This window comes from Pinus tabuliformis, chromosome 5_2, assembly GCF_031772625.1.
Source record: "Pinus tabuliformis cultivar Carrire ecotype Pingquan chromosome 5_2, CPIR1, whole genome shotgun sequence".
Taxonomy (NCBI): domain Eukaryota; kingdom Viridiplantae; phylum Streptophyta; class Pinopsida; order Pinales; family Pinaceae; genus Pinus; species Pinus tabuliformis.
This window is the reverse complement of record NC_142306.1, coordinates 901,322,527-901,347,692: the sequence shown is the minus strand read 5'-3', so window position 1 is coordinate 901,347,692 and position 25,166 is coordinate 901,322,527. Positions and strand designations below refer to the sequence as shown.

General features: G+C 38.6%; 1 protein-coding gene across 1 annotated transcript in view; it reads left to right on the top strand.

The window, feature by feature from the left end:
* Positions 1-308: 308 nt before the first annotated feature.
* The window catches only part of LOC149162229 (gamma-interferon-responsive lysosomal thiol protein-like), a 101,881-nt gene continuing 77,023 nt past the window's right edge, over positions 309-25,166 (top strand). Inside the window, exon 1 of the mRNA XM_089435124.1 lies at positions 309-497. Within this exon, the coding sequence (XP_089291250.1) occupies positions 309-497 (189 nt within the window). The remainder of the gene's footprint in view (positions 498-25,166) is intronic.

Sequence of the window (25,166 nt, the reverse complement as noted above, 5' to 3'; positions counted from 1 at the left end):
CATAAGCTCTTGGGTTAAAAAAGCATTTCTGTTTTCCCTCTTTCATTATGGGCAAAATCCAAGTTCCTTTCTTATCCTGTTTGACTCGAGGTCTTAATGACACATTATATCAGAATTCAAGGGTGCAATATACACTAGCATGCAGTGCATACAAATAACACACTTGCCTTTCTTCTATTTTACATAAATCAGAATATAATTCTAATTTGGTTTAGTTCTTGTAAAATGACAAGTCTACTAATCAAAATAAGGGTAGATGGATGTTAGAAGCATAGTAGGTATATGTCAACATGTTTTAAATATAATTAATGGTGGCTCTTACTGCCGTTGCTTATCAATTATCATTATACATGCAGGAACAGCACTTTCCATTCATTAACTGTATTGAGAAGTTTGTATTGGCACATGAACCAACTGCGTGGGATGCATGTTATGAGAATACCAGCCTAAACATGAAGCTTGTTGGAGATTGTTATGAAAGTGGATATGGTAAAAAGGTAAGAACACATGTTACCATTTTGATTGGAGACTTGTAAGTAGGGTTTTGGATTGCATAGATATATATAGGGCTGTAATTTGTATTTCATAATCACTCACAAGAAAACCTGCATGGGTTCATCCATTTTCTACTCAAGCAGGAAAACAGCCTACAGTTCCGACTTTCCAAGAGTGTGTAAACTCCCCAATATTTCCTAAAATGGAAGTTGTGACTGTTGCTGCAAAATCTAGCAGGCCTAGTGCAAAACCCTACTAGGCGGAATTAGACCGAAGGGTAACAAGAGAAAGGGTTGCCACTGTCACTTCAGCAACCTTTCTGCTGCTCTTTATTGGTATTTGACCACAAGGGAAGTTTCCCTAAACTCATCTAAAGGATATTCAATGATTATGGCCCAAGGTGATCAATATGAGGTCTATAAGATGGGATACAGTATCGGCGGAGCCTAGAAGGCTTAGATGTTCTATGCCAAATTTCAAGTACTTTATTCTTGGACCATTTTGATGGCTGTTTTTTTTTGAAAGAAATGGTTAATTAGTCCACCCAGTGGAATTGGTAACTTCGTAATACAGCTGCCTCTATTTCACCAAGTAGAACACAATATTCCAAATTATATCATGTCTCCGGAGATTTGAACTCGCCACGATTGGGAACACAAGACACCCAAGGTTCATGTTGGCAAGGTTCAATTAAGACTGCTACATGGTAAGCATTTTTAGGAGTACACCCAATGTCACCTCAATGTATTCCTCTTGATTTAGACCAACTCCCACTAAATGCCACGGGCGATATCGCTACACTCGACAACTCAACCAAAGAAATAATAGACCAATGCCTAGATGAAGTATATGGAAGAGGTAGGAGTTAGTTAAATAGCTAAATTCTGATCTGATTAATGATGTAACTACAAACTAATATTGCAGACTAGCAATGGAAAGGTACTCAATATGCTAGGAAAATAAACTTGAAAATTCCACAAATTGAGTATGATAGCTTCTTACCACAATAGAAGAAAAAATAGAGCTGTTATACGTATTCTATATGGCTATAAGAAAACAAAATACTTGCTGTTCAAACCTGTAACTTTGGTATTTCTGAAGAGTGTGGCAGACTAGCATGCAGAGGGCAACTTCTGGGGACTGAAAATAGTTGTTAGTGGGCTTGCAACTCAAAGGACTTAATTGGAGATATTAGTGCTATCAAAGACCTTACCAATGAGCACAAGAACACAATGTAAACCCTTTTGTGTTATGAAAAAATTCACATTTTACTAGATAGCTCAACAAGATCACAATGATTTGCCAAGGAGGAGAAGGCCTATATTTATAGATGAAGCTCTTCAAAATATCCTCCTTGGTCTCCCACAAAATAAGTAGCTTGCCATACCTTCCTTGTCCACTTCATCACTTGGCCTCAAATTCTCTTGCTTGCAATCCCGCGTAGAAATCCCTTTTGCCCCGAAACTGGGTCCACTGTTGTAACTAGAGTTTTGTGAGGGTGTTTTGACTGCCTCGAAAGACAAGTTGTTCATTTAGACAAAGAGAATAAAATGGACACATTCTTTGCCTCAATACTTGTAGCACGATGCCTCGGGAGATGCAAATGCATTAAGAACTGTGAGACTATTAGGATGTAAGGCCAAGGCCAAAGGGGAGTGCAAAATACGTAAGACACATGGCACATGTGCAGTAGGGGGATGCACTGGGATCAAAAGGGATAATGTCAGGGAAAAGTGCATATGGTGATTACCTTTACAGGTTGCAAGTGCTCCCTTAAAGCTTGATTCCTAGCAATGCCCATTTCATGATCCCTGCACACCATCTTAGGGTATAAGAATACCTATCAAGGTAGGGAGTTACAGCCCATCAGGGGGAAGTCAGCAATGCCACATAGGCAGACATATCATGAAACAAATAACACAAGAAATAGCCATGACTATCCACACCAATGAGGATCTAAGGGTCAATTTCACAAGATAATATACACCCACATGGCTTTACAAGGCTGTAAGGCACATCCTTTGGGCTTATATGGCATGGCTAAAAGTTTTGGAGTACCCTTGCTACAAGAGGGGTAAACTCCGAATGCAAGAAAAATATATGGATCAAACCTGCAAATGAAGAGATCTAATTATCCTTTTCTAAATCCAAGAACCAATCCATGGCATTACCATCAAAAGTAGATGCAAAAAATTTCATCACTATATCATCATGACTAACACCGAGAATCAACATAACTTTAATGAAGGATGTAATATGTCTTATCGCTGAATAAATATCTCTATGGAAACTGAAACCATAATTATCAAATGTTTCATCAACTCATGAAAGTCATGGATATCTTGTGACATTTGAAAAATCAAATGCCGGATACAAATCTAGATCTAAGTTTTCCATATTTCTTCAATCTAAAGGGATGAAATTTGAAATTGCATGCATACCATAATACTTATATCCCAAAATCTGAAATGTGGAGTCACCAAGGTCAGTTCTTCAAGTGTTTGCTTGCTATATTCATCTCCAAAATCAACAAGTTATCAAATCTGAAGTCACCAGATGAGAATAATATCTTCAAGACAAAACCTTCTTCAAAGAATGTCCCCAAGAAATGAACTTTATCTTTGGGAACAATGCTAAAATGTTACAACAAAATCTAACACCCATGTAGTGTAAAGTTCCAATCATAACCTGTTAGTTTGCGTAACTAAGAAAGGATACCCACTAGCACCTTAGTTGTGTAGAAAATTTTTGATTTCCAGTGGCCCCAACCCGGTTTCAATTTTCTTTGCATAAGGTTTAATGCCCACAACCCATTTCACATAGCTGATATGTAAACTTAAATGTAAAAGCAATTAAAACACAGGAGCTACCTCTACTTTGTGTTCCTTTATCTTTTCAGCTGATATAAAACTTTCAAGGCAAGCATTCACACATAAAATGAAACACTTATCTTTGGTCAAACATAGACCCTGGAAAAACCCACAAGGGGAAAACCAGTGTGAAGGGGATTTTATTTTTGATTTTCTCAGAGAATTGTTTACAACATTACAAAGACAACTCAGGGTACTTATCTCTACCCTGTTTCTCCTTGAAACTCGAGCCACAGTTCTGGAAAATCGTGCCTCTGCTTAGGACCTCTGATTGCCTTGGAATTCGGATCACAATTTGACTTTCCTTGCTCAGAAAATCGACCTCTATTTAACAATTTTCTCCACAAATTCTGCCTCAAAGTTAGTGCAGTCAGACTGCCTTCTTCAGCCTTGAACTGTGTGCTATCAACCCTGACAGTTCTCCTCGATTTGCGGGCCTGTGTAGCAGAATTTCACTTCTAGAAATGTGTGCTTCAGACAACACTTAGTCTCCCCGAAATTCTCACTGAGGCTCTTTCTTATCCCCACAAAAACTTCGCTACAGATCTATGTGCCAGCTCCTAATTTCTCCTTGGACTGCGTGCTATAGTATTGCTTGAGAATTCGGGCCTGTTCCTCTTGCTATAAGTTATCTCCTCTCCTGCAAAATAGCTCTCACGGCCTCTGTTCTCTCCTTGGTCCTCTTCTTCCACAAATGCACATGAAGAATAATGAGCTCACTTTGCCTTTTGCCCTTTTTAGTCTCTCATAATGAGGAGAAACCCTGACCCTTTTGATCTATGGCTGAGATTAGATCTCAACTCTCATAGATCAATGGTGGAGATCTAATCTTCACTTGACCCCGTTTTTCATGTGTCCCCTCTCATTAATGAACTTCTTAGTCACTTTAATGTTATTCTTATACCCTTTTCACATAAAGTCAATTTAAAAACATAAAGTGACTTTAATAATAGAAAGTACATAGTACTAAAGTACCTCATAAATGTGACTTTAAGTCAACTTAAAAACGTAAAGTGACTTTAATAATATAAAATAAAGTACATAGTACTAAAGTACCTCAAAGTGACTTTTAAGTCACATGACTTTAATAACTCATATAGTCACTTACTAAAAAGGTGTTTTCATGTGTTTTCCTAGGCAAAAGGCAAAAGCACTAGGAAACATATCCTTTATACCTTTTCTCACTACTCCCTCTTACCGAGGAAGGTGTTCTCACCACTCCAACTTGTCTTTGAGATACACATGTTTGCCCCTTGGCAATGACTTGTTGAGAATGTCTGCAACCTGCTCCTTAGTAGATTTGCATTGAAGCTTCACTACTCTTCTCTGAACCCAATCCTGGATGATCTCTTTGTGCTTTAACCGATCATGAAATACTGGATTCTCCTTGAGTTTAATGCAATTATGATTATCACAATATATCCTAGTCAGTCTCAGCCTCTGACCAAATAACCCAGACAACAACTTGCGAAGCCAAATAGCCTCGCAACTGGTTTGACTGGCTGCAATGTACTCAACCTTTGCGGAAGTCATTGCCACTGATCTCTGTTTCCTTCGGAACCACAACACAAATGCCGAAGCCAATCTAAAACAACATCCAAAAGTACTCTTCCAGTCACTAGCACTGCCAGCCCAATCTAAGGCTGTAGATCTTGTCAACCTGACTCCACCCCCATAGATATAGTCTAGACCATAGTCCACTGTGCCTAGGTATAGTAGTACATGTTTCGCAGCCGCCTAGTGCACATTCCTGGGCTCCATCATAAATTGACTCAATGTGTTGATTGCGAAACAGATATTTAGCCTAGTGTTGACTAGGTACATCAACGAACCAATGAACTGAACAATACATAGTGGGGTTCACCAACTCAGAATCTGAAGCATGCAACTTCTTCCAGTTGGTGATCATCGGAGTAGCCATATGCCTGCAATCCTCCATACGAAATCTCCTTAGTATGTCCCCTACATATCTGCCTTGGCCCATGAAGATATGCCCATCGTCTTGCTAAATCTCCAATGCCAAAAAGTAGTGCATCAAACCCATATCGGTCATGTCAAACTCTGAAGCAAGCTGTTATGAACATAATTTATAGAAAAATAATAAAAAATAAAGTAAACAATAATAATCATAATTAAGGATTAATTAGCTTGTGATTAGTTAGTGAAAAGGCATGTCTCTAAAGACATGGCCATTCGTGAAAGGGTACCTGCCTAGATATATATACAGGACCCTCAGTTGTAATCAAATCATCTCATATCACATCAATTCTTCATAAACTATTCTATGTACAATTACTTGTCCTACTATGGATGTTTACATCTTCCAAGTATTATGAAGATAACTCCACTGCGTATACGAACCTTATTCGTTACATTGGTATCAAAGAATTCCTCTGATAATATGAAACTTGTTCTTTACATTGGTATTAGAGCCACGTTGGCAGATCCTAACCTTTGGCCATCAATCTTCGTCAACCTATTTGCCGTCACAAATTCAAGCGTTTCGCTACATAGCTGGAGGTTCTCCATTCTTTTGGATTCATCATTAGGCCTTTGGCTATTGGAAAATATATATATATATATATATATATATATATATATATATATATATATATATTAAAAAAATTATAATTAAAAAAAGGGAAAAAAATATATTAAAAATAAAAATAGAGGAAGCAGAAGGAAAAAAGGTTATAAAAAACAAAGATTAAAAAAAATAGAATCTATAAAAAATTAAAAATGTGTATTAACAAAAAAATATATATATAACGGAGATTAAAAAAAAAATTATTTAGAAAAATACTACATAAACAATATATATATATATAGATATATAAAAGTTATATAAAATAGAACAACGAAAACAAAAAACGAGAGCAGCAGCCGCTGTTGCCACAACCTCCGTCCGCCGCCAACACACCAAGGCCACGCTGACGGGCCATCGACTGACTGCACAACCGCCGCCGACAAATCTCCTTCTTCTTCTCCCACGCCGCTAGCCGCAACTGAACCAGTTGCCGCCCAGTCGGTAGCTGCGACTGAACTAGTTGCAAATCTTGCAGCTTGAAAACGCGTAAAGGAAAAAAAATACAAACAAATAAAGATCGAATCTCTGTTTTCGCTGCCAACGCCAAGCAATGAAGAATTGTCTAAAGAAGTTGGGTTCAGTTGTTATGAATAGGGAGCTAACTACTCTCTCGTTTTTAAAGTTAACATTGAGGGTACACCAATAAAATTAACCTAAAAAAGTATCAAACATCACGACCAGAAATTCTGTTGGTTACCATTAATGATATTTTTTTGTAACGCATCATTATCAAGATTAACACTGAGGGTATAGCGACGAAATTAGTGTAAGATATCTCAAAGGTCGCAACTGGAATTCGCGTGAATAGTTTAAAATTAAAAGAAACTTAAAGATTGGTTGGAGCATTATCACAATCGAGGGTGAATAATACAATACACGGTGCATATATAGCTTGAGTGATAGCTATATATAGGAATTATTATTATACTTATATATTTAATAAATAAGGTGAAGGATTTGATTAAGGCCCCTAAAGAATATAAAAGGGTTAAGATATAAAAAAATAATATTAAATATAAGGTGAAGTTTCTTTTAAAAAGTGGAGCTAAGAGGAGGAATACCTCATAAAGTTTTTTTTAAGGAAATTCATGAAGAAAATATTATTTTCATTAAATTTTGGAGAAAAAAGAATTATCAAATAAAAAAGGGGGTGGTGGGAATTACCAAGCTATACGATCTTACAAGGATTCAAAATATATCTCAAGTTAATTCGAAAAAGTTAATAAAGGGAATCGATAAAATTGTTCAAGTTCATTAAAGAAAAAGGGACACTTCAAAAAAGTATAAAAGGTTAATTGGGGAAAAGTAAAAGTAGAATACATTTTTTTCAAGCTCATATAAATAGAGTCTAATTTGAAGGTGAATGAAGGAGTTATGTATTCCATACAAAATTCTACATTTTGGACCAGATCCCTGTTTTGTTGAGCAAAATATCAGTATTCCTTGATTTTTAAAAATCGCACAATATTTTGTCCAACATGTAGAAAATTGTTTACTTTGGAAGAATATCAAGGTAATCCACATACACAAATTAAAAGATTAAAAGAATAGCTCGTGGAACTTAAGCAAAAAAATAAAGCATCAGAAAAGAAATATAAAGACCTTGAAGATCTATTTTACGAAGAATCGACATAAAGTAACAGAGAAATTTGGTGTCAAAGGGACCATAATAAAAAATTACTTGAGAAGGTCAAGAAGTCCAAAGATGCAAGGAAAAAATTAGAAGAAGAAAATGAATGTTTCGAGAAGAGAATCAACAAGAAGCAAAAAAATAAAGCATCAGAAAAGAAATATAAAGACCTTGAAGATCTATTTTACGAAGAATCGACATAAAGTAACAGAGAAATTTGGTGTCAAAGGGACCATAATAAAAAATTACTTGAGAAGGTCAAGAAGTCCAAAGATGCAAGGAAAAAATTAGAAGAAGAAAATGAATGTCTCGAGAAGAGAATCAACAAGAATCTGTCAGAAAAGGAAGAAGAAAATTTGCATTTAAAAGCCCTTAATCAAAGATTATTAGAGCAAATAAAAGATTTAAAAGATGAGAAGGATACTAATAATAAAGTCAACAATCCAAATAGCGAAGAGCTTCTATGTCTAAGGAATCATAACCCTAACCTTTTTACGCAAATAGAGAAGCTTAAAAGTGGCAAGAAGTCACTAAATGACAAGTTAAAACAACTTACTCAAGAAGAAGTATTGAAGTCTTCAATCAATAGTCCAAGTTGAAGATAAAAGAGCAAATACTGATCCAATCAATATCACAACTCAAGAAGATGAGAAACCACTAGAAGTTAAAACATATTTAGCTATTGTAGTTCAAACGTCAAAGATTTCAAGTGAAGATTCTATAACCAACTCAACTACATCAGTACCTAAAGTAAATGAAGAAATTACCACACACATGTTAAGGGAAGGTCAAACAAGAAGAACTCCTTATCTACATACGAATCACAAGAATAGACACCTCAATCAATCTACGAATCTATATCACTCAGAACATAAACAATAAACTTATTTTCTCAAGAATACTAAATTGTGCACAATTCAGTCCAGCGATAACAATTCATCACAAGTTTCTAGTAATTGAAAGATTCCACAGAAGCTTGACTTAGGATGGTTAGATCGCTTCTTAGTTCGACAATTTTATTTATCACTCCAAGGATCTTATCATCTTGTGTCAACGAAGATAACTCAAAGAGTATTGAAAGATGCAGATAGTTTACAAGACAAAGAAATAGATAACACGCCTTGTTAGGAATAAGCTTTGAGGACAAATCTTTTTGAAGATGAAGGCAATGTTATGAATATTAGAAAAATAATAAAAAATAATGTAAACAATAAAATCATAATTAAGGATTAATTAGCTAGTGACTAGTTAATGAGAAGGCATGTCTCTAAAGACATGGCCATTCGTGAAAGGGTACCTGCCTAGGTATATATACAGGACCCTTAGTTGTAATCAAATCATCTCATATCACATCAATTCTTTATATACTATTCTATATACAATTACTAGTCCTAATATGGATGTTTACATCTTCCAAGTATTTTGAAGATTACTCCGCTGCGTATACGAACTTTGTTCGTTACATTGGTATCAGAGCATTCCTCTGAGAATACGAACTTTGTTCGTTACATAATGTCCCTCTTGCAGTGTTGAATGAGTCTCTCCTCTCCTGTAATAAACAAATCATCCACATACAAAACTAGAATGAGTGGATCTTCACCAACCATAATGAAATATAGGTTTAGATTTGCCTCACTCTTCGAGAAACCCATCTGCTACAAGTAAGCATCAATCCTCTTGTACCATGCTCTTAGCGCCTGCCTCAGTTTATGTAAGGCTTTCTTAAGCCTACACACATGCGACTCTCTTCCATACACCTCAAAACCTTGTGGATGCTCAATGTACACCTCCTCCTATATGACCCCATTGAGAAAGACAGTCTTCACATCCATCTGGTGAATCTTCCACCCCATCTCAACTGCTTTAGAGATCACTGCTCTAATAGAGGTATAACGAGCAACTGGTGTGAAGGTTTCCTCATAGTCACTCCCTCTACCTGTGAGAACCCCTGTGCCTCAAATCTTGCTTGGAAATTCTCCACATTTCCATCCGCAACATGTTTGATCTTGTATAGTCACCTGGTAGTCACCACTGACTTCCCCTCATGTCTCGAAACTATCTTCCACACATCATTCTTCATGATGGAGGCATACTCCTCCACCATGGCATTCCTTCAGATCCGTTGGCTCACAACCTCCTCGAAGCTAGCTGGCTCAATCTCTGCAACATCCTCCACATAGCCACCCAATCTCTCTGGTGGTTTTCTCCCCCTAACTGACCACTTGGGTCTCCCCACCGTCTCCTGTGCTTCCTTCAGGGTCTCACGAAGCCATCTTGGTTTCCTCTTCCCTGAAGTAGCCTCAATTGGTATGGGAAAATCCTCCCCTGGTGCCTCTCCTCTTGATGAGGATGCCCCTCTTGTGGTTTCTGGTGAACCTGTACTCTAAGACTCTGTGCCCTGTGATCCTGAACTCCGTGATCCTGTCACCGCAGAAGCAGGTGATCCTCCTGACCCTGGTGTACCACCTGAAGATCTTGGTACTTGTGGTGTGGCCTTCGGCTGAGGAGCCTGCTGCTCTACTCGATCATCCTCCCTCGACCTCCTCAAGGCCCTCTCCTCCTCAAATCTCACATCTGTCGTCAAGATAACTTTCCTCTGCGAATGAATGTATATGCAGTAGGCCTTGGAAGTCTATTAATTTTAGATAACATTGGTAGAACAGTCTCGGCCTTTGTTTTAAAATTCTGACTCGGCCGAGTTGATCCGAGTCACTCCAAAAATTTATGATTTGGCATAAATCCTAGTTCGGTTGACAGAGTCATGACTGACTCGGTCAACTCGGCCGTTTCTGCAATAACTCGGCCGAGTTAATGAATGCGGCCTGTAACCCCAAAAAAATGCGATTTTTCATAGTTTTTTAAAAAATTTTAACTGTTAGCTGAGTGTTGGGGACTCCAAGGTGTTTTATAAATTAGTTAAATGCTATTTGGGGTCCATTCCCCTCTCCCAAACCCTATTTAACACACTTAATTGCTCTCATTCTCTCACAACTATCTCATGCATTTGAGTGAGAACTTCAGTGAGAGTTAGTGTGTAGTTCTTGAGTTTGTTTTTGGAGCAGCAGTGAGGAGTCTTGGGCAAGCATTGTAGCTGGAGTGAGGAGCTTCTTGGGCAGCCATTTGGAGCAGCATTGAGGAGTTGATTCTTGGAGCAAGCTTGAGGAGGCAGTTTGTGCCTGGAGGTATTTTTTTCACCTCTACAAATCTGTTTTTGCTTATTAAATTTTAGGTGCATATCTAGAAAGCCTAGAGAGTGTTTTTTGTGAAAGGAATGAACATTGAATCAATGCTTTTTTTTTTCTTTTTTCATTTTCAGATTGTTTGCTTTCATTTCCTAGTCAAAAAATGGCACCTAGAGCGAGAGATCCTGCTTGGGCATATGTTTAAATGGTTGATAGTCAATTGCATTGCAAAATTTTGCCATAGGAAAATTAAGGAAGGTCCTGGGGGCATTAATAGGCTGAAACAACACTTAGCGGGGATTAGAGGCCAAATTATTCCATGTACTTCACCAGAAATTGGGGATATTAGGAAGCAATTGTTAGCCAACTTTGAGAAGTTTAAAGAAGATAAGGCTGGGCAAAGAGAGTTAGAGGCTGAAATTGGGAGGAAGAGGGAGATACAAAAAATGATGGCTACCAACCCCAATTATGATTTTGAGGGTTCTTCCTCTACCCCTCATACTGATGCATCCAACCCTTTCCGATATGTTCCTTCCTCTTTTGGTTCTATTCAAGATAAGGGAAAGGGTAGAATGAAAAAGGGTGATATGATTATCAAAAGTTATTTCACTCCCTCCTCTCCATCAAATGCACATGGTCCTCAAGCTAGTAAAAGTCAAATGCAGCCCACTTTAGATGACCATTAGAAGAAAGAATTGAGGGAGACTACTTGTGAGTACATAGCTAGATGGAGGTATGATGTTGATATCCCCTTCAACGCTTCCCGTTCACCATATCATGAGCTTATGTTTGATGCCATACATGTTGCTGGAAAAGGCTTCAAAGGCCCTACTATGCATGAGCTAAGGGGGTATCGTTTGTAGAAAGAAATTGACTCCATTAATGAATATCTGAAAGATTTCAAGGACTCATGGGCAAGAACAGGATGTACCATCATGTCAGATGGATGGACTGATCAAAGAAACCGTACCATCATAAACTTTCTTGTCTTCTACCCATGGGAAACCATGTTTTTAAAATCAGTTGATGCATCTGATAAGGTAAAAGATGGGCAATTGTTGTTTCAGCTATTGGATGAGGTTGTTGAGGAGGTGGGGGTGGCTAATGTTGTTCAAGTCATCACAGATAATGCCTCTAACTATGTACTTGCTGGTAAACTGTTAGAGGAAAAACACAAGACCATCTTTTGGACCCCATGTGCTGCACATTGAATAGACCTCATGCTTGAGGATATTGGAGAATTAGATTGGGTCAAAAACACTGTAGATCATGCCAAAAGCATAACAAAATTTATCTACAACCATTCATGGATTTTGAGCCTCATGAGGAAACACACTGGGGGCAAGGATATTATTAGGCTTGCCATCACTAGATTTGCTACTCATTTTTTGACATTGCAATCTATGCTTTCCCAAAATAGAAACTTGCAAAAGATGTTTTCCAGTGATGAATGGAATCAAAGCAATTGGTCTAACAAACTGGAAGGCAAAGAATTGAAAAAGAAAGTTAATGAAGAAACTTTTGGGAGAAAGGCAACAGAGATTGTGAAGCTTACTGAGCCACTAGTTAAGGTGTTGCCGTTGGTGGATGCGGAAAGGTTGGCTATGGGCTTCATTTATGAGGCTATGGATCAAGCAAAGGAGCAAATAAATAGGGCAGACAAGGATAGAGTGGCTAAGTATGGGCCCATTTGGGCAATCATTGATAAAAGATGGAACAATCAACTCCATCGCCCTATACATGCAGTTGGGTATTTTTTGAACCCACGGTATCATTATAAAGCTAAGGAGTCAGGAGCTTTGAGGGGGGAGGTCAGAGATGGACTGATTGACTGCATTGATCGCATGATCCCATTGGAGTCTAATTAGCTGGAGATACACCGACAAGTCACGACCTTCAGCAATGCCTCGGGTACCTTTGGGAAGAACCTAGCAAAGATTGCAAGAGAATCAGATGAGCCAGGTAAACAAAAATTTCAATTTTCAAATTCTTAATAGTTTTACTTTTTTTTTTTTTTAAATTTTGTTAAATTGTTTATAATTTGAAAGTTGGATATAATTTGTAATTTTGTTGAGCTAACTCATTACACTACTATGTTTTTTGCAGCACAATGGTGGGAGGCTTTTCATGGCCATTGTCCTGAATTGCAGAAGTTTGCAATTCGTATTTTGAGTCAAACTTGCAGTGCTACTGGGTGTGAGCGCAATTGGTCTGTCTTTGAGAGGATTCACACAAAGAAGAGAAACCGTTTGGATCAAAAATGGTTAAATGATCTAGTCTATGTCCAATACAACCTTCGGCTCAGATGAAACCAATCGTTGAACAAAAGACTTGATTCAGATCCCATTGTGTTGGAAGACATTGATCCAACATCAGATTAGGTAGTGGAGAGTCATCCATCAGAGTTTGATCCTGATGAGGATCTTGATTTAGATTTAGATATCAAGGCATCAGTTGAACATGATGTTCAGTTGAATGCAGATCCCGATCCACCTATACTACCAGCTTCAGTCTCACAGCCAGCAAGGAATCCAGTTGCAGGCGCTTCCTTTGCTTAGCCACGACAGAAGCACAACCGCATATCTTCTCTATCTCAGCTTGCATCTACTGCACAGTCTGCTAGTGGTACCACTTCTATAGTTGTAGTTGGAGATGATGATGATGATGAGGAGCCATGGGGCCCCTTGTCTGACTCTGATGATGATCCAGAGATTGATGGACATGATCTTGGCTCCTCTGGCAGTAGCTACTAGCCATTAGTACTGGAGTTTGGTCATAGTTTACTTTTGTTGTAGAGGCCATTTCTAGCCTCCTTGGTTATGTGTTTTTTGTTTTGAATCTTTGATCATGTATGACTATGTATTGCCATTGGACAATGCACTGGGTGCCATTTTGATATAATGGATATATTCATGAGCCTACTTTGATGATTTGATCATATGTTGTCTTCCATCTATATTATAATGCTGTGTGTTTGGAAACATGAATGAAAATCTTTAAAATTATGTTTAAAATCTTTAAAATTATGTTTTTTTATAAAAAAGATAAATATTTAATGTATTTTTTACAACGATCGAGTCATTGAAATCGAGCCGGCTGTAGAGCCTCTACTTTGCACTTGATTATCCATCATTACCTACAGTTTTCCCTCATTCATCTCTCTCTTTTGCCTCATTTTCCTTGCAAACCAACCCAGATCATTACATTTAATGTCTTTAAGCATGATTAAGTGAACTTTGTTAATGTGTGACTGTTTTGTTTAGATTTTGACATATTTACAGAGATTCCGCAGCTGTCTGGCAATTCCGCAGCCATTCAGCGATTCCGCAGCCATCTGATGATTCCGCAGCCTTTTTGTTAATCTCAAGGTTCCACGTGTCATTTTGCAAAACGAACCACATGGGCATTTAGGGATAAAGGTGCTCGAGGTTCCTGTGCTGTTAGTTCGGTCAGCCACATCATCTACACCTCCGGTCAACGAGGGTCAATCCACGGTCAACAAAGGCAGCTTAAACGGTGATACGTAAGCTGTTGGGTCACGTCAATGCAACTGGTGACTTGTCCGTGTTACGCAGGTTGTGGAAGACATAATCCAACTCTGGATTCAATTCCCATAACGACCAGAACCTCCAGCTCATCCACGAGGCTTATGACGTGTCGCTGAACCTTTATTACGCATGACAGATTAGTTAATTTTTAGTTTCTAGCTTTCCGCATTAGGCAATCGTTTAGATGCCTATAAAAACTAGCGTTTGCATACGCTTAATGTTACTTTTTAGTTGCTGTGTTTTATGAACTTGTTATAATTTTAGTGCATTTCAAGACTCTGTTTTAATAGTGCTGTTCTAGCACTCTTGACTGTAATTTTCTGCACATGGAGTAATAGAAGACAGTGCTGTTCTGAAGTTTTCAAATCCTTGAGTCTTCTTTGGGTATTATGAATGGAGGGCCCCTGTTCATGACTGCCCTTGTATAGTATTTCATGTTTATATTTTTGCTATTTCTTTATTTTCCATTCAGCATTTCCTTTTCTTGAAACATGTACAGCTTAATTCACTTTCATTGTTATTTCATTTGCAGCATTCATTTTGACTGATCAGATTTGTTTTTCTGCAGGTTTTTAAACCCGGGATTGTGTGTGTGTTTGTGTATTTGCTTTATATCTAGTGGTAGTTTCAGTTGACAGATTCAAAGCTGCTGCCTTTACTTTATTTTCATAGCTGATTTTTAGTTTAATTTCTCAAAGTTGTCTGCTAACATATGAATGGTCTCTTTATCACAAATTGTCTATCAACTAGAGATCAGAATACTAATAAATTACAGCTGGCTTTGAGTACTTTTTAGACTAATCTTTAACTACTTTCTAATCGTGCTTTACATAGTACCATATGATAGAAGCAGAGAGTTAGAAAGAGCTGAACATTATAACTAGTCTTTAAAGTAGATTTTTCTCATTTTTGATCACTTTTTAAACTCATCTTTAGCTACTTCCTAATCGTGTTTTACACAGTACTATGTGTTAGAAGCAGAGAGTTAGGAAGAGATAAACATTATCATTGGTTTTTAAAGTGATTTTCTTACCTTTTATTTGCAGCAGCATGAATGGTGTCTAATGCCATTAGAAAGTGGTTCTTTGCTTTCAGCTCATTTCAAGTTATTTATTTCTTTCAAGCTTTTCCTTTTCAGCAAGTAGTTAGAAACCACTGATCACACACCCTCACTCATCTAGAATTCACATTACACACACTATCACTCATCTGTTTATAAAAACATCACTCCATCTTAGGAAGATAAATTAACCACAAACAACACCCCAAACGACAAAAAGCTCTAAGAGGTTGCTTAAGTACATATAGTACACCTTCACTTCATCAGCTTACGAGCCCCGGGTTGACAATTAATGACATCAATTTAGGAACACTAAATTGACTAAACACCGGCCGAGTTGATACCGAGTTGGAGTCGATCCTCGGCCAAGTTGGAGATTTAAAACATTGGTCTTGGCATAGCTACAACGTTGGGTGTAGGATCCCGGTGACTAGGTGCAGTCATAGAAGGAGCCTAGACAACATGGGATCTGACAGTGGTGTAACCTCAAAGTGAAGGTCAAACAAGTTTGTCTAGGATGAGCTGTTCAAAGGTCAAGTTAGTTGGGTGCTGTGTGTAGACTTGCCGTTGGGCTAGGCCGCGGCCATAGCCAACAACATAGAGTATTAAGGGTTGCACGAATTAGTGTGGTAGTGCTGGAACCTCTCTTGGATCACCACAACCTTTGAAGGCCTATTGTTGACTGTATCCAGGATGGACTGAAGTTTGATACAACATGATGTAGGTGACAGCATGGTGCATCATAGTGAGAAATGCAGCATGAATGGTGCAACATAATGCATGTTGGCTTGATGGGCCCTGACCCAGGTTCAGTGTTAATTAGCTAAGCAAATCACTACACTACTGGCCCTTTCGGCATCAATCCGCGGAACGCGGACTGAAGTCTCACCTGAAGCAGTATGGGGGGATGCAGGAACCAAGTTTTCGCACCCTAAGATAGTTGTGATGTCGTTTTATACACTAACCCTTCCTTCGCGCAGACCTATAAGCCTTTTAGGGCTTATTGATGCACTTCTCTTATTTGGCTTCGAATCCTTTGCAAAGGTCCGCGATCGTCCTTTGCTGACCCTAAATAGGCAATCCAGACGCTTACGCGCCTCTGTAATTACTTCTTTCTTCTGTGTCTACCCAAGTTAGCTTAAGTATTGATTAACTTCAACATGCATTATGATTATCTTCGCGTAAACAAATATTCTTACTTGCGTTCATATGACAAAGTAAAACACATACATTCGTGCATCAATATAGCATTAAATCATAAACCTAGTATTCAACATAACATAACCACATACATTTATAATAGAAGTAAAATAGCTCATACACAAATATCTCTAGAATAATTCTCTTTAATGCTGCTTCAGATCTCCAGTATAGACTCTAACTTTGCTGCGCACGCCGCTGCAGGGGTCCACGCACTCTGCTGCGGATTTCTACCTTAGGCCTTTGCGCACTCAGCTGCAAAGCCTCTTTCCTACGCTAAGACTCTTTGCTCTTAGCTCTCACAGACCCATTACATCAATTGCCAAAAACTTACTAAGAAGTGAACTAAAAATTGCCTTAGGCTCTTCTAAGACTTCCCTTTTTATACAATTCCATGGTCCGCGGACCAAGGTTGGATCTCATCGAGCCGACATAAGCTACTTAACTAAGGGCGGAAACCCTTTTTGACTGTTTACATCTTCGCGCTCCGCGACCACAAAATGCGGAGACTTTACATTCTTTATACAAAATTTAGGCCTTTAGCCCCAAAACTTGGGTTTTTAACCCCAAAATTGACCCTAGGGAACCCGTTCCCAACAGGCCCCCAACACAAATCTGGTGACTCGCCCCAAGTCACTCGGCTGGTGCAGAGATCTTGTCACGAAGACCTCCCAGCTCCATCTGTACTACTGCAACATCGACGGTACATTGCGTCACTACGTCGGGTTCCCTAGGTTGCATTAGTACAGATTTTGTGGTACTTTTCCTGTTGAATGTGGCCATATATGCTTTTAACTTTCTTTTTAGTTGCATCAACCTTCGAGCTTCATTCCAAGCCATGACCCAAGGTGTGGGCAAGGGGAAGGGACGACCTGACCCTATGTGGACCCAATGGAGGAATGTGGACTTAGGTGGAGAAATGATGGATGGGGTAATAATGAATGGAAAGAGAGTAATATAAGTGGATAAGGGAGCGGGACCATGTAACCAAAATTGGGGTTTCCCATGAAATAACATCCCTTAAACCAAATGGTCAGTAAAAGTGATCCCATGGGACTAGGATCTAAGGTTAATTCCTAAAAGGGGCCTAAGGGACAAAAGCACAGACCTAGCCCATTCTTTCTACTGAATCGCCACATTAATCCATACCCAGAAGTGTCCATGATAAGAAAACTACAATACTCAATTTCAAAATGTGAAGGCATACCTTTAGATTCGGGAGGCCGACCTTCAAACATACAATCACGACAGATGGGTGAGGGACCACATGGCTGGCTCAGGTGGCAATGAAATGGCACAATGAGCTAGCTGATGGCTGCAAAGGGCTACTAGTTGCCGCTTGAGGACCATCTTGGAGAAAAAGTTTCTCCTAGGGATATTACCCACAAAATGGTGGGTAACAGGTACCCCTCCTAGGACCCCTGCTTGATTGTGTGGCATCAGGTCCTCGACATATATGCTCCAACGATATTTCTTTCTCCGATCTCGCATTCATCCTTAAAGGAAGTTGGGCCATCCATCAACAAGTACTTTAACCATTTTGTAATCATGTGTCTTTTCGTATTGTTTTGGGGCATACTAATATGAATCAAGGGGTGATTTGGATGATTGACCGATCTTGACTGTCTTCTTGTTCCCTCACTTCACCTGGGGTGGTTAGTCTTTGATCCTAGTCCAGTGGGACCTCCTATGAGGCCGTAGGGTTACAGGAAGGATACTCTTAGGGAGGCTCCAATTGAAGTGGTGTGCTCGTGATATTCCATACTTACCACTTTCCATCATTCCCTCTATTCCACATCCATTCTTCAGACAGGTGGTCATTGGTCATGGGGATTGACACCTTATTGTCCTCATTCTTGCGTCTAGGATGGAAAACCATTGCCTTGGATGTTGATGCAACTAAAAGAACGATAAAAGCGAAGAAAGCCATAATAAAAGAAAAAGGAAAAATGCAAAAGTTTGCTGGGACTAAAATTAGCATGTGGGCAAAATCCTAGCATGAGCTCTACCCCGCTCATTAGCTATCACCTAGTTCCTAGGGCAATTGATGCTCATTTCAATAAAGGGAACACTTATATTGTCCAAACTCCGATGAGCATTAAATCACCTCATCTTAAGGGTTATTAAATCCTAAATCTCTCAAATGCAAGTTTGGGCTCCTCGGCTATGTACCGATATCAAAACATTATCATAAAAAAGTAAAAGACACACCAGAGGGGTGGAAAATGCTAGTTGAGGAAGAGGGTAACTCATGCCTCCACCATTGCCCTCTCCTTACCTCTATACGCCTAGGATGTTGGACCACCATTAGTTGGTCACTTGGCTATGGCCACTGGCCCTAAAGTCTTGCCCACTCCATTACCACCATCTCCACTTGCACCTATGGACTGATGGGTTGACCTGGGACCTATCACTTCCCCTTGGGGGTTGGAAACACCTAATAAGGTTATCCATCTAGCCATCCCAAACATAAGAGAGGGAACACCTATACAGGACTTGGTCTAGTTAGATATTTGAAGGTGATCTTTGTGTGAAGTATTGGTTGTGCCCCTAACTTTAAGTATGGTCCACTATGATGCATCCATGGTTTTAATTACCTAATGATAGTTGATTTGCATTTAATCTTGAGGATGTTTTGTCAAGTAGTCTACATCACAACAACAGAGGTTTCTAGAGGTGATTGTCCCACATCCTCAACAAAGCAATAAAAGCTGTACTATCCAGTGCAAAGAGAAAGAGAGATTGACTTTGATGGTGCAACATTGCCTACCTAGAGTAGAACATAGCGTTGGGCTATTTGAGGACTACACATTATGCTTGACACCCAGAGCGACTCCCAAATGCTGAAATGCTACGTCCATGATGCTTAGTGTTGGAGATATTGATGATGTGCGCAATGGACTGAGGATGCCTCTAGGCTAGCCTTAACACTGTTTGATGGGCATCACTTGATCCGAAGGCTAAATTGTGATGGTCATCCTTGAGGTGACAAGGGAGGGCTTTTAATCACCTTGGAGACACATAATGCTTGAGATATTTGATGCCATGTCATCCCTTTTCCTCTTGTGAGGATGATGTAGGGAACTTTTGGGCACGGTGTGTTGGTATGAAGATACTTTTGATGGCTTGCACATGACTTCTTGGAGTATGGAGCACTCCTCAGGCCTTGTCTTGCATTTTGAGGGCTTATTGATTTTACTTGGAGTGTGATGTCATACTATTGGAGCATTTGTTTCCACACGTGTGCTATTATGGCATATTTTTCTTGTTTTTGAGCTATGAGGTTTGCTTGTAACCTCATTCTTGTAGAACACTCAAAAGTGAATTTGCTAATAGGGCTTTTATTAGTTTCTTTGTAAAGTGAGAGGGAGAAGGCTCATATAAATAGAGCCTCCTCCTTGCTTCTCTTTTCATCATCACACATGTGAAATTGACTTCTCTAAAAAGAGTGTGAAATTGCTTCCTTTTTCGCTACTTGGGTACAATGTGATCTTTTATGGATGCAACTTCTTCTTCTTGTATGTGATTTTTGCATGGAGACACTATTCTGGAATTGAAGAAAAGCTATTGTGGAAGATTTTGTAATTTTTTTGCTGATTATTTATATTTTGCATGATTTAAATATTTTAAGTAGGGTTTCTATTGTTCCATGACTAAATGTTTATCATTGGTGAAACTTTGCTTCATAAATGCATGTAAAATTTTCTTTTTAATAGCCTATAAGGAAGTTAGGAACTCCTTGTTTGCTGACTTTATAATTAATTTCTCCTCTCACAATAATAGTAACTAGGATCTTACAAGTCGATGTCCTGGAGCATCCCCCCTTACTCCATCAAAGTCCTTCCTTGACCTTTAACTCTATTAAGATTCCGTTTGCTCTTGCGGGTTAAGGCACTGGTCTAGAAGTGTGTTGATCATCTCTAAACTAAATAATTCTTCCTAAAATCCTTGTCGAAAATGTAGCTATGGTCGGTCTTTGTAAAATTAATTATTATTATTGTTCTAGCATGTTCATCATGCATTCGATTTGGTCAAAATGTATTTTTGTAAAGAAAAAAATATAATTCTATTTGTAATTACAAGTGGCTCCGCGTGTGCTAAGTCAACGCTTCTAGATGGTCAAGTCTCTCTCATTTGGATCACATGATGGCTAGTTGGCTTGCTTTGAAACTCTCTCATACGGATCACATGATGGCTAGTTGGCTTGCTTAGAAACTCAACCATTTGAATCACATGATGGCTATATAGAGATGTTAATTCACTCTCCTTGGCATGCAATTCGATCATACATATATCACTCATCTGCTTTCCTTTGTGTGGTCCAAGATTTTCTTATTATCCTTATATGTTCTGAAGTCTGGTATTCAAGTTCTGCTTATTATCATTATGACCTGAAGTCTGGTATTCGAGATTTTGGTGGCTGGGGTGTAGGCGTAAGACACAAACGTTCAATTTCGGAAACAATTTCTTCTAATTTAGGCGGAATATCTTCTTGGATTTCCTGTGTATTATCACTCATCTACCCCCAAAGTTATATACTTTGCTAAATTAACAGAACCGCTAATTTAGCCGCAATCGCCAAATGCCTTACAAACCCTCTAAACATCGCATATCGCATGTCGCAAGCTCACCGACAGGTTCCTTTACTTATTAATGATGCGATGCGATATTTTTCGGCGCGCTTTGTTTTGCATGTCGCATTTCGCAACTCCGCCGGCCAGGGTCGTTTACTCTTGAACCTTGCGATGCGATATTAACCAGCGATCCAACGGTCAAGGTTAACAGTGATCCGACGGTCACTGTGATATCGCACGAAGATCTATGCGATGATACCACCTCATGGAGCCGATAGACTTATAAACCCCAACTTATAACACTTCAGGTCCGGACTTGAGATTAATGCCCGATGACAGAGGTTTTCAAAATCTACGGTTCGCGGGACTTCGACTAACACAAGGTTTAATAACAGGCCAACCCCCGCTGTTGACTATGCCACAATGCGTTGAAAATGAAATCAACAGTTAACAATGAGTGCGGGACTTCAGTCCTCGATCAAGAATTCATGCACTTCTAACCTCGGAGTCGCTAATACACGACAAAATCAAATTAAATGCGATCACACAGAACAATAGAACTTTGAGTTTTAAGCCAAACTGGAAATTCAAAGATACACAGAGACACTACGGAGGGACGCGACACCTTCGGGATTGACCAATTTCACAACACAAACACACAGAGTTATGTTTTTTGCAACTTAATCATATATAGCCAAAACAAGCTGAATTAGTCAAAATCCCCTTCCAATGATTCAGGACTTACATAAGTACTAGTTCATGAACAACCAGATCCTAAATCAAAGGATCGAACTAACTAATCCTATATAATCTGCATGATATTCTCCTCGAGAATCTCCGTTACATCTAACTAGAATTTATTACATGATAATCCAAATCCTAGATTCTCGTTTAAATCCTAACTAGAAAGCTTTGTAAATTGACAGCTAAAGGACCCCACTCCTTTGCTTGTAAACTTTTTTTGTATTTTGTTTGAATAATACGAAGCCTTTTGTCTTAAAGCCTCATGCTCCTGCATCAGACTCCCGAGGACAAAATTCTTCATGGGCTCCTGTCCATGAGCTCTTCTACAGAACTGCCCAATTTCTGTAGCATGTCATCTGTTACCCAGGTAGCATCAACAATTGGTTGATCTTTCCATTTGACCAAATATTGAAAATTCTCTGTGCCCTTGTCTTCTTCAATAATTTCTTGTCCAGAATCCTCTCTCGCTACAATTCCTTTGCTGTAGGTAACTGTTTTACCCAATCAATTTCTTGTTTCTCTTGGTCTTTTGCTGTGTCATCTGCATTTTCACCTTCATACTTGTACAAATCAGCAACATTAAAAATTGGAGATATTCCAATATCAGGGGGTAATTCAATTTCATATGCATTTGCAGAAAATTTCCTCAATACTCTGCATGGTCCAATTTTCTTGAACTTTAACTTGTTATACTCTCTTTTTGGAAATCTTTCCTTCCTCAGGTGTGCTAAAACCAAATCTCCAACTTCAAAGTTAACTTCTCTCCTTCTCAAGTCTGCTTTGCTCTTGTACTTTATGTTGTTGTCCTGTAACTGTTGTTTTACCTGTTCATGTATTGCTTGCATCTCTGAAGCAAAATCTTCCCCTTCAGCACTTCTCATCTTAGATTTTCCCAAATTTCTTAATTCAGACACTCCTCTTGGGTGCATTCCATAAACTATATGGAATGGACTCTGCCCTGTACTCCTGTTAGGAGAGTCATTATATGCATATTCAGCCTGTGCCAATACTTGATCCCATTGTTTTGGATGTTCACCTATAAGACTTCTCAGAAGATTACCCAAGCTTCTGTTTACAACTTCAGTCTGTCCATCTGTCTGAGGATGATAAGCAGAACTGAAACTCAGTTTAGTTCCAAGCTTCTTCCACAATGTCCTCCAAAAATGTCCAACAAATTTGGAGTCTTTGTTTGAAACAATACTCTTAGGTAACCCATGCAATCTTACAATCTCTTTGAAAAACAGATTAGCAATGTGAGTAGCATCACTGGTTTTATAACATGGAATAAAATGTGCCATTTTTGAAAATCTGTCAACCACAACATAAATTGAATCATTTCCTCTTTGAGTCTTTGGTAAGCCCAAAACAAAATCTTTGCTTACCATATTCCAAAGGTCTACCTGGAATAGGTAATGGAACATACAACCCTGTGTTTTGGCTTCTTCCTTTTGCATACTGACAGACTTTACAATTTTTCACATACTTCTCCACTTCAGTCCTCATCTTCGGCTAGAAATAAAACCTGTTCAACTGCTCATAAGTCTTGTCTGCACCAAAATGTCTTGCAAGTCCACCACTATGTTTCTCCTTGATTAAATTTTCCCTCATAGAACAATTTGGTATGCACAGCTGATTTCTTTTAAACAACAACCCATCTTGCAAGAAATAATCAAGCCACTTACTTCTGTCTAACAAAACAAGATTTTTACAAGCTTCAAATGCCTCTTTAAAATCTAAGTCTTTTTCATACAATTCCTTAAGAAAATCAAAACCCAACACTTGAATTTGACTTTCTTGAAGTAGTATGTTTCTTCTACTTAAGGCATCTGCTACTTTATTTGATTGGCCATTTATATCAATGTTACCAGACTCGGAATCGGCAATAAATCGGCCAGCCAAAAGAGCGAAGAGTTTTAATCGGATCGGGGAAAAATTGGGAAAAAATCGGTGAATTCAATAATTTAAGATATACACATATATTGAATTAAACCAAAAAAAAAACATTTTTCATTGATATTCAATAAAGCCATGTCCAAACAATGCATAATATCAATAGATGTCCAAAATATCATGAATGAATAACTATCTCATATATTTTATGAGTCCAAACATGATCCAAAGTACTGGGTCTTGACTCTTAACCTGTGACTACATTGAACCAGAAGCATCTGCTTCTAAAAGTTTATAAAATACTGCATACTAATCAGTAAAAAAGCAGTAATTGAAATCTCTTGATTGCTGCTAAAGTGATACGATAATGGTTTGCTACTGAAATCTCTGACCAAGCACATGTTGAAGCTACAATGGAGCACACTGCACACTACGCCTTTGTTACACTACGACTCTATTACGTGGAGTAAATTGAAACTGAAACCATGCCTCTATTACCTTCTTGATGTATGAGTTGTAGGCCTGAGCAAGTGAGAGAAGTCAATTACAGACTAACTTTTAATTTTTAATGTAACTAAACTATGCAACGAAAAATGTGGGAACCCTAAAAGTAAAAACCATGCCCCTCGAGTTGAGGATTTAAAATCACCCCGGTCGCCTAAATCGCAATTAATTAGTGAGTCGCACGTGAAACCTGCGTTGACCACGAGTCAAACACGGTCAACGCGAGTTTGACTCGCCCATAGTTGAATCAGATCGTTTGAGGGAAGAGCAGAGTTTGACTCGTGATTAATCGCGAGTGACCGGAGATTCATGTTTCACTGATTTATATGCTTCAAGACAAAATTAAAACCTTGAAGATACTCTACCCATTTGGCATGTCCCTGATTAAGATTTGGCTGTTGCATAATTTACTGCACTGCATGGTTGTCTGATTAAAGTATAAACTCTTTAGACATTAGGTGATGTCTCCACTTCTTCAATGACTGCACAACTGCATAAAATTCCTTATCATAAGAGGAATATTTCTTCTTTGATTCATTCAGTTTCTCACTGAAATAAGCTACAGGGCTGTCCTCTTTTTCACTGGCATCACATCTCACTTGGAAAGGTTTATTAAAATCAGGCAAAATCAAAATAGGTTTTTCAGTGATCTTTCTTTTCAACAGCTAAAAGTTCCTTTCTGCTTCAACAATCCATTTAAATGGCTGTTTATCTTTGTGTCGATAATAGAAGCATTGATCTTACTAAAGTTCCTTGTGAATTTTTTGTAAAAACTAGCAAGACCATGAAAAATTCTTACCTCAAAAACACTTCTTGGCGAAGACCACTCTATTATTGCCTTGATCTTCTCTGGATCCATCTTTAATCCATCAACAGAAACAA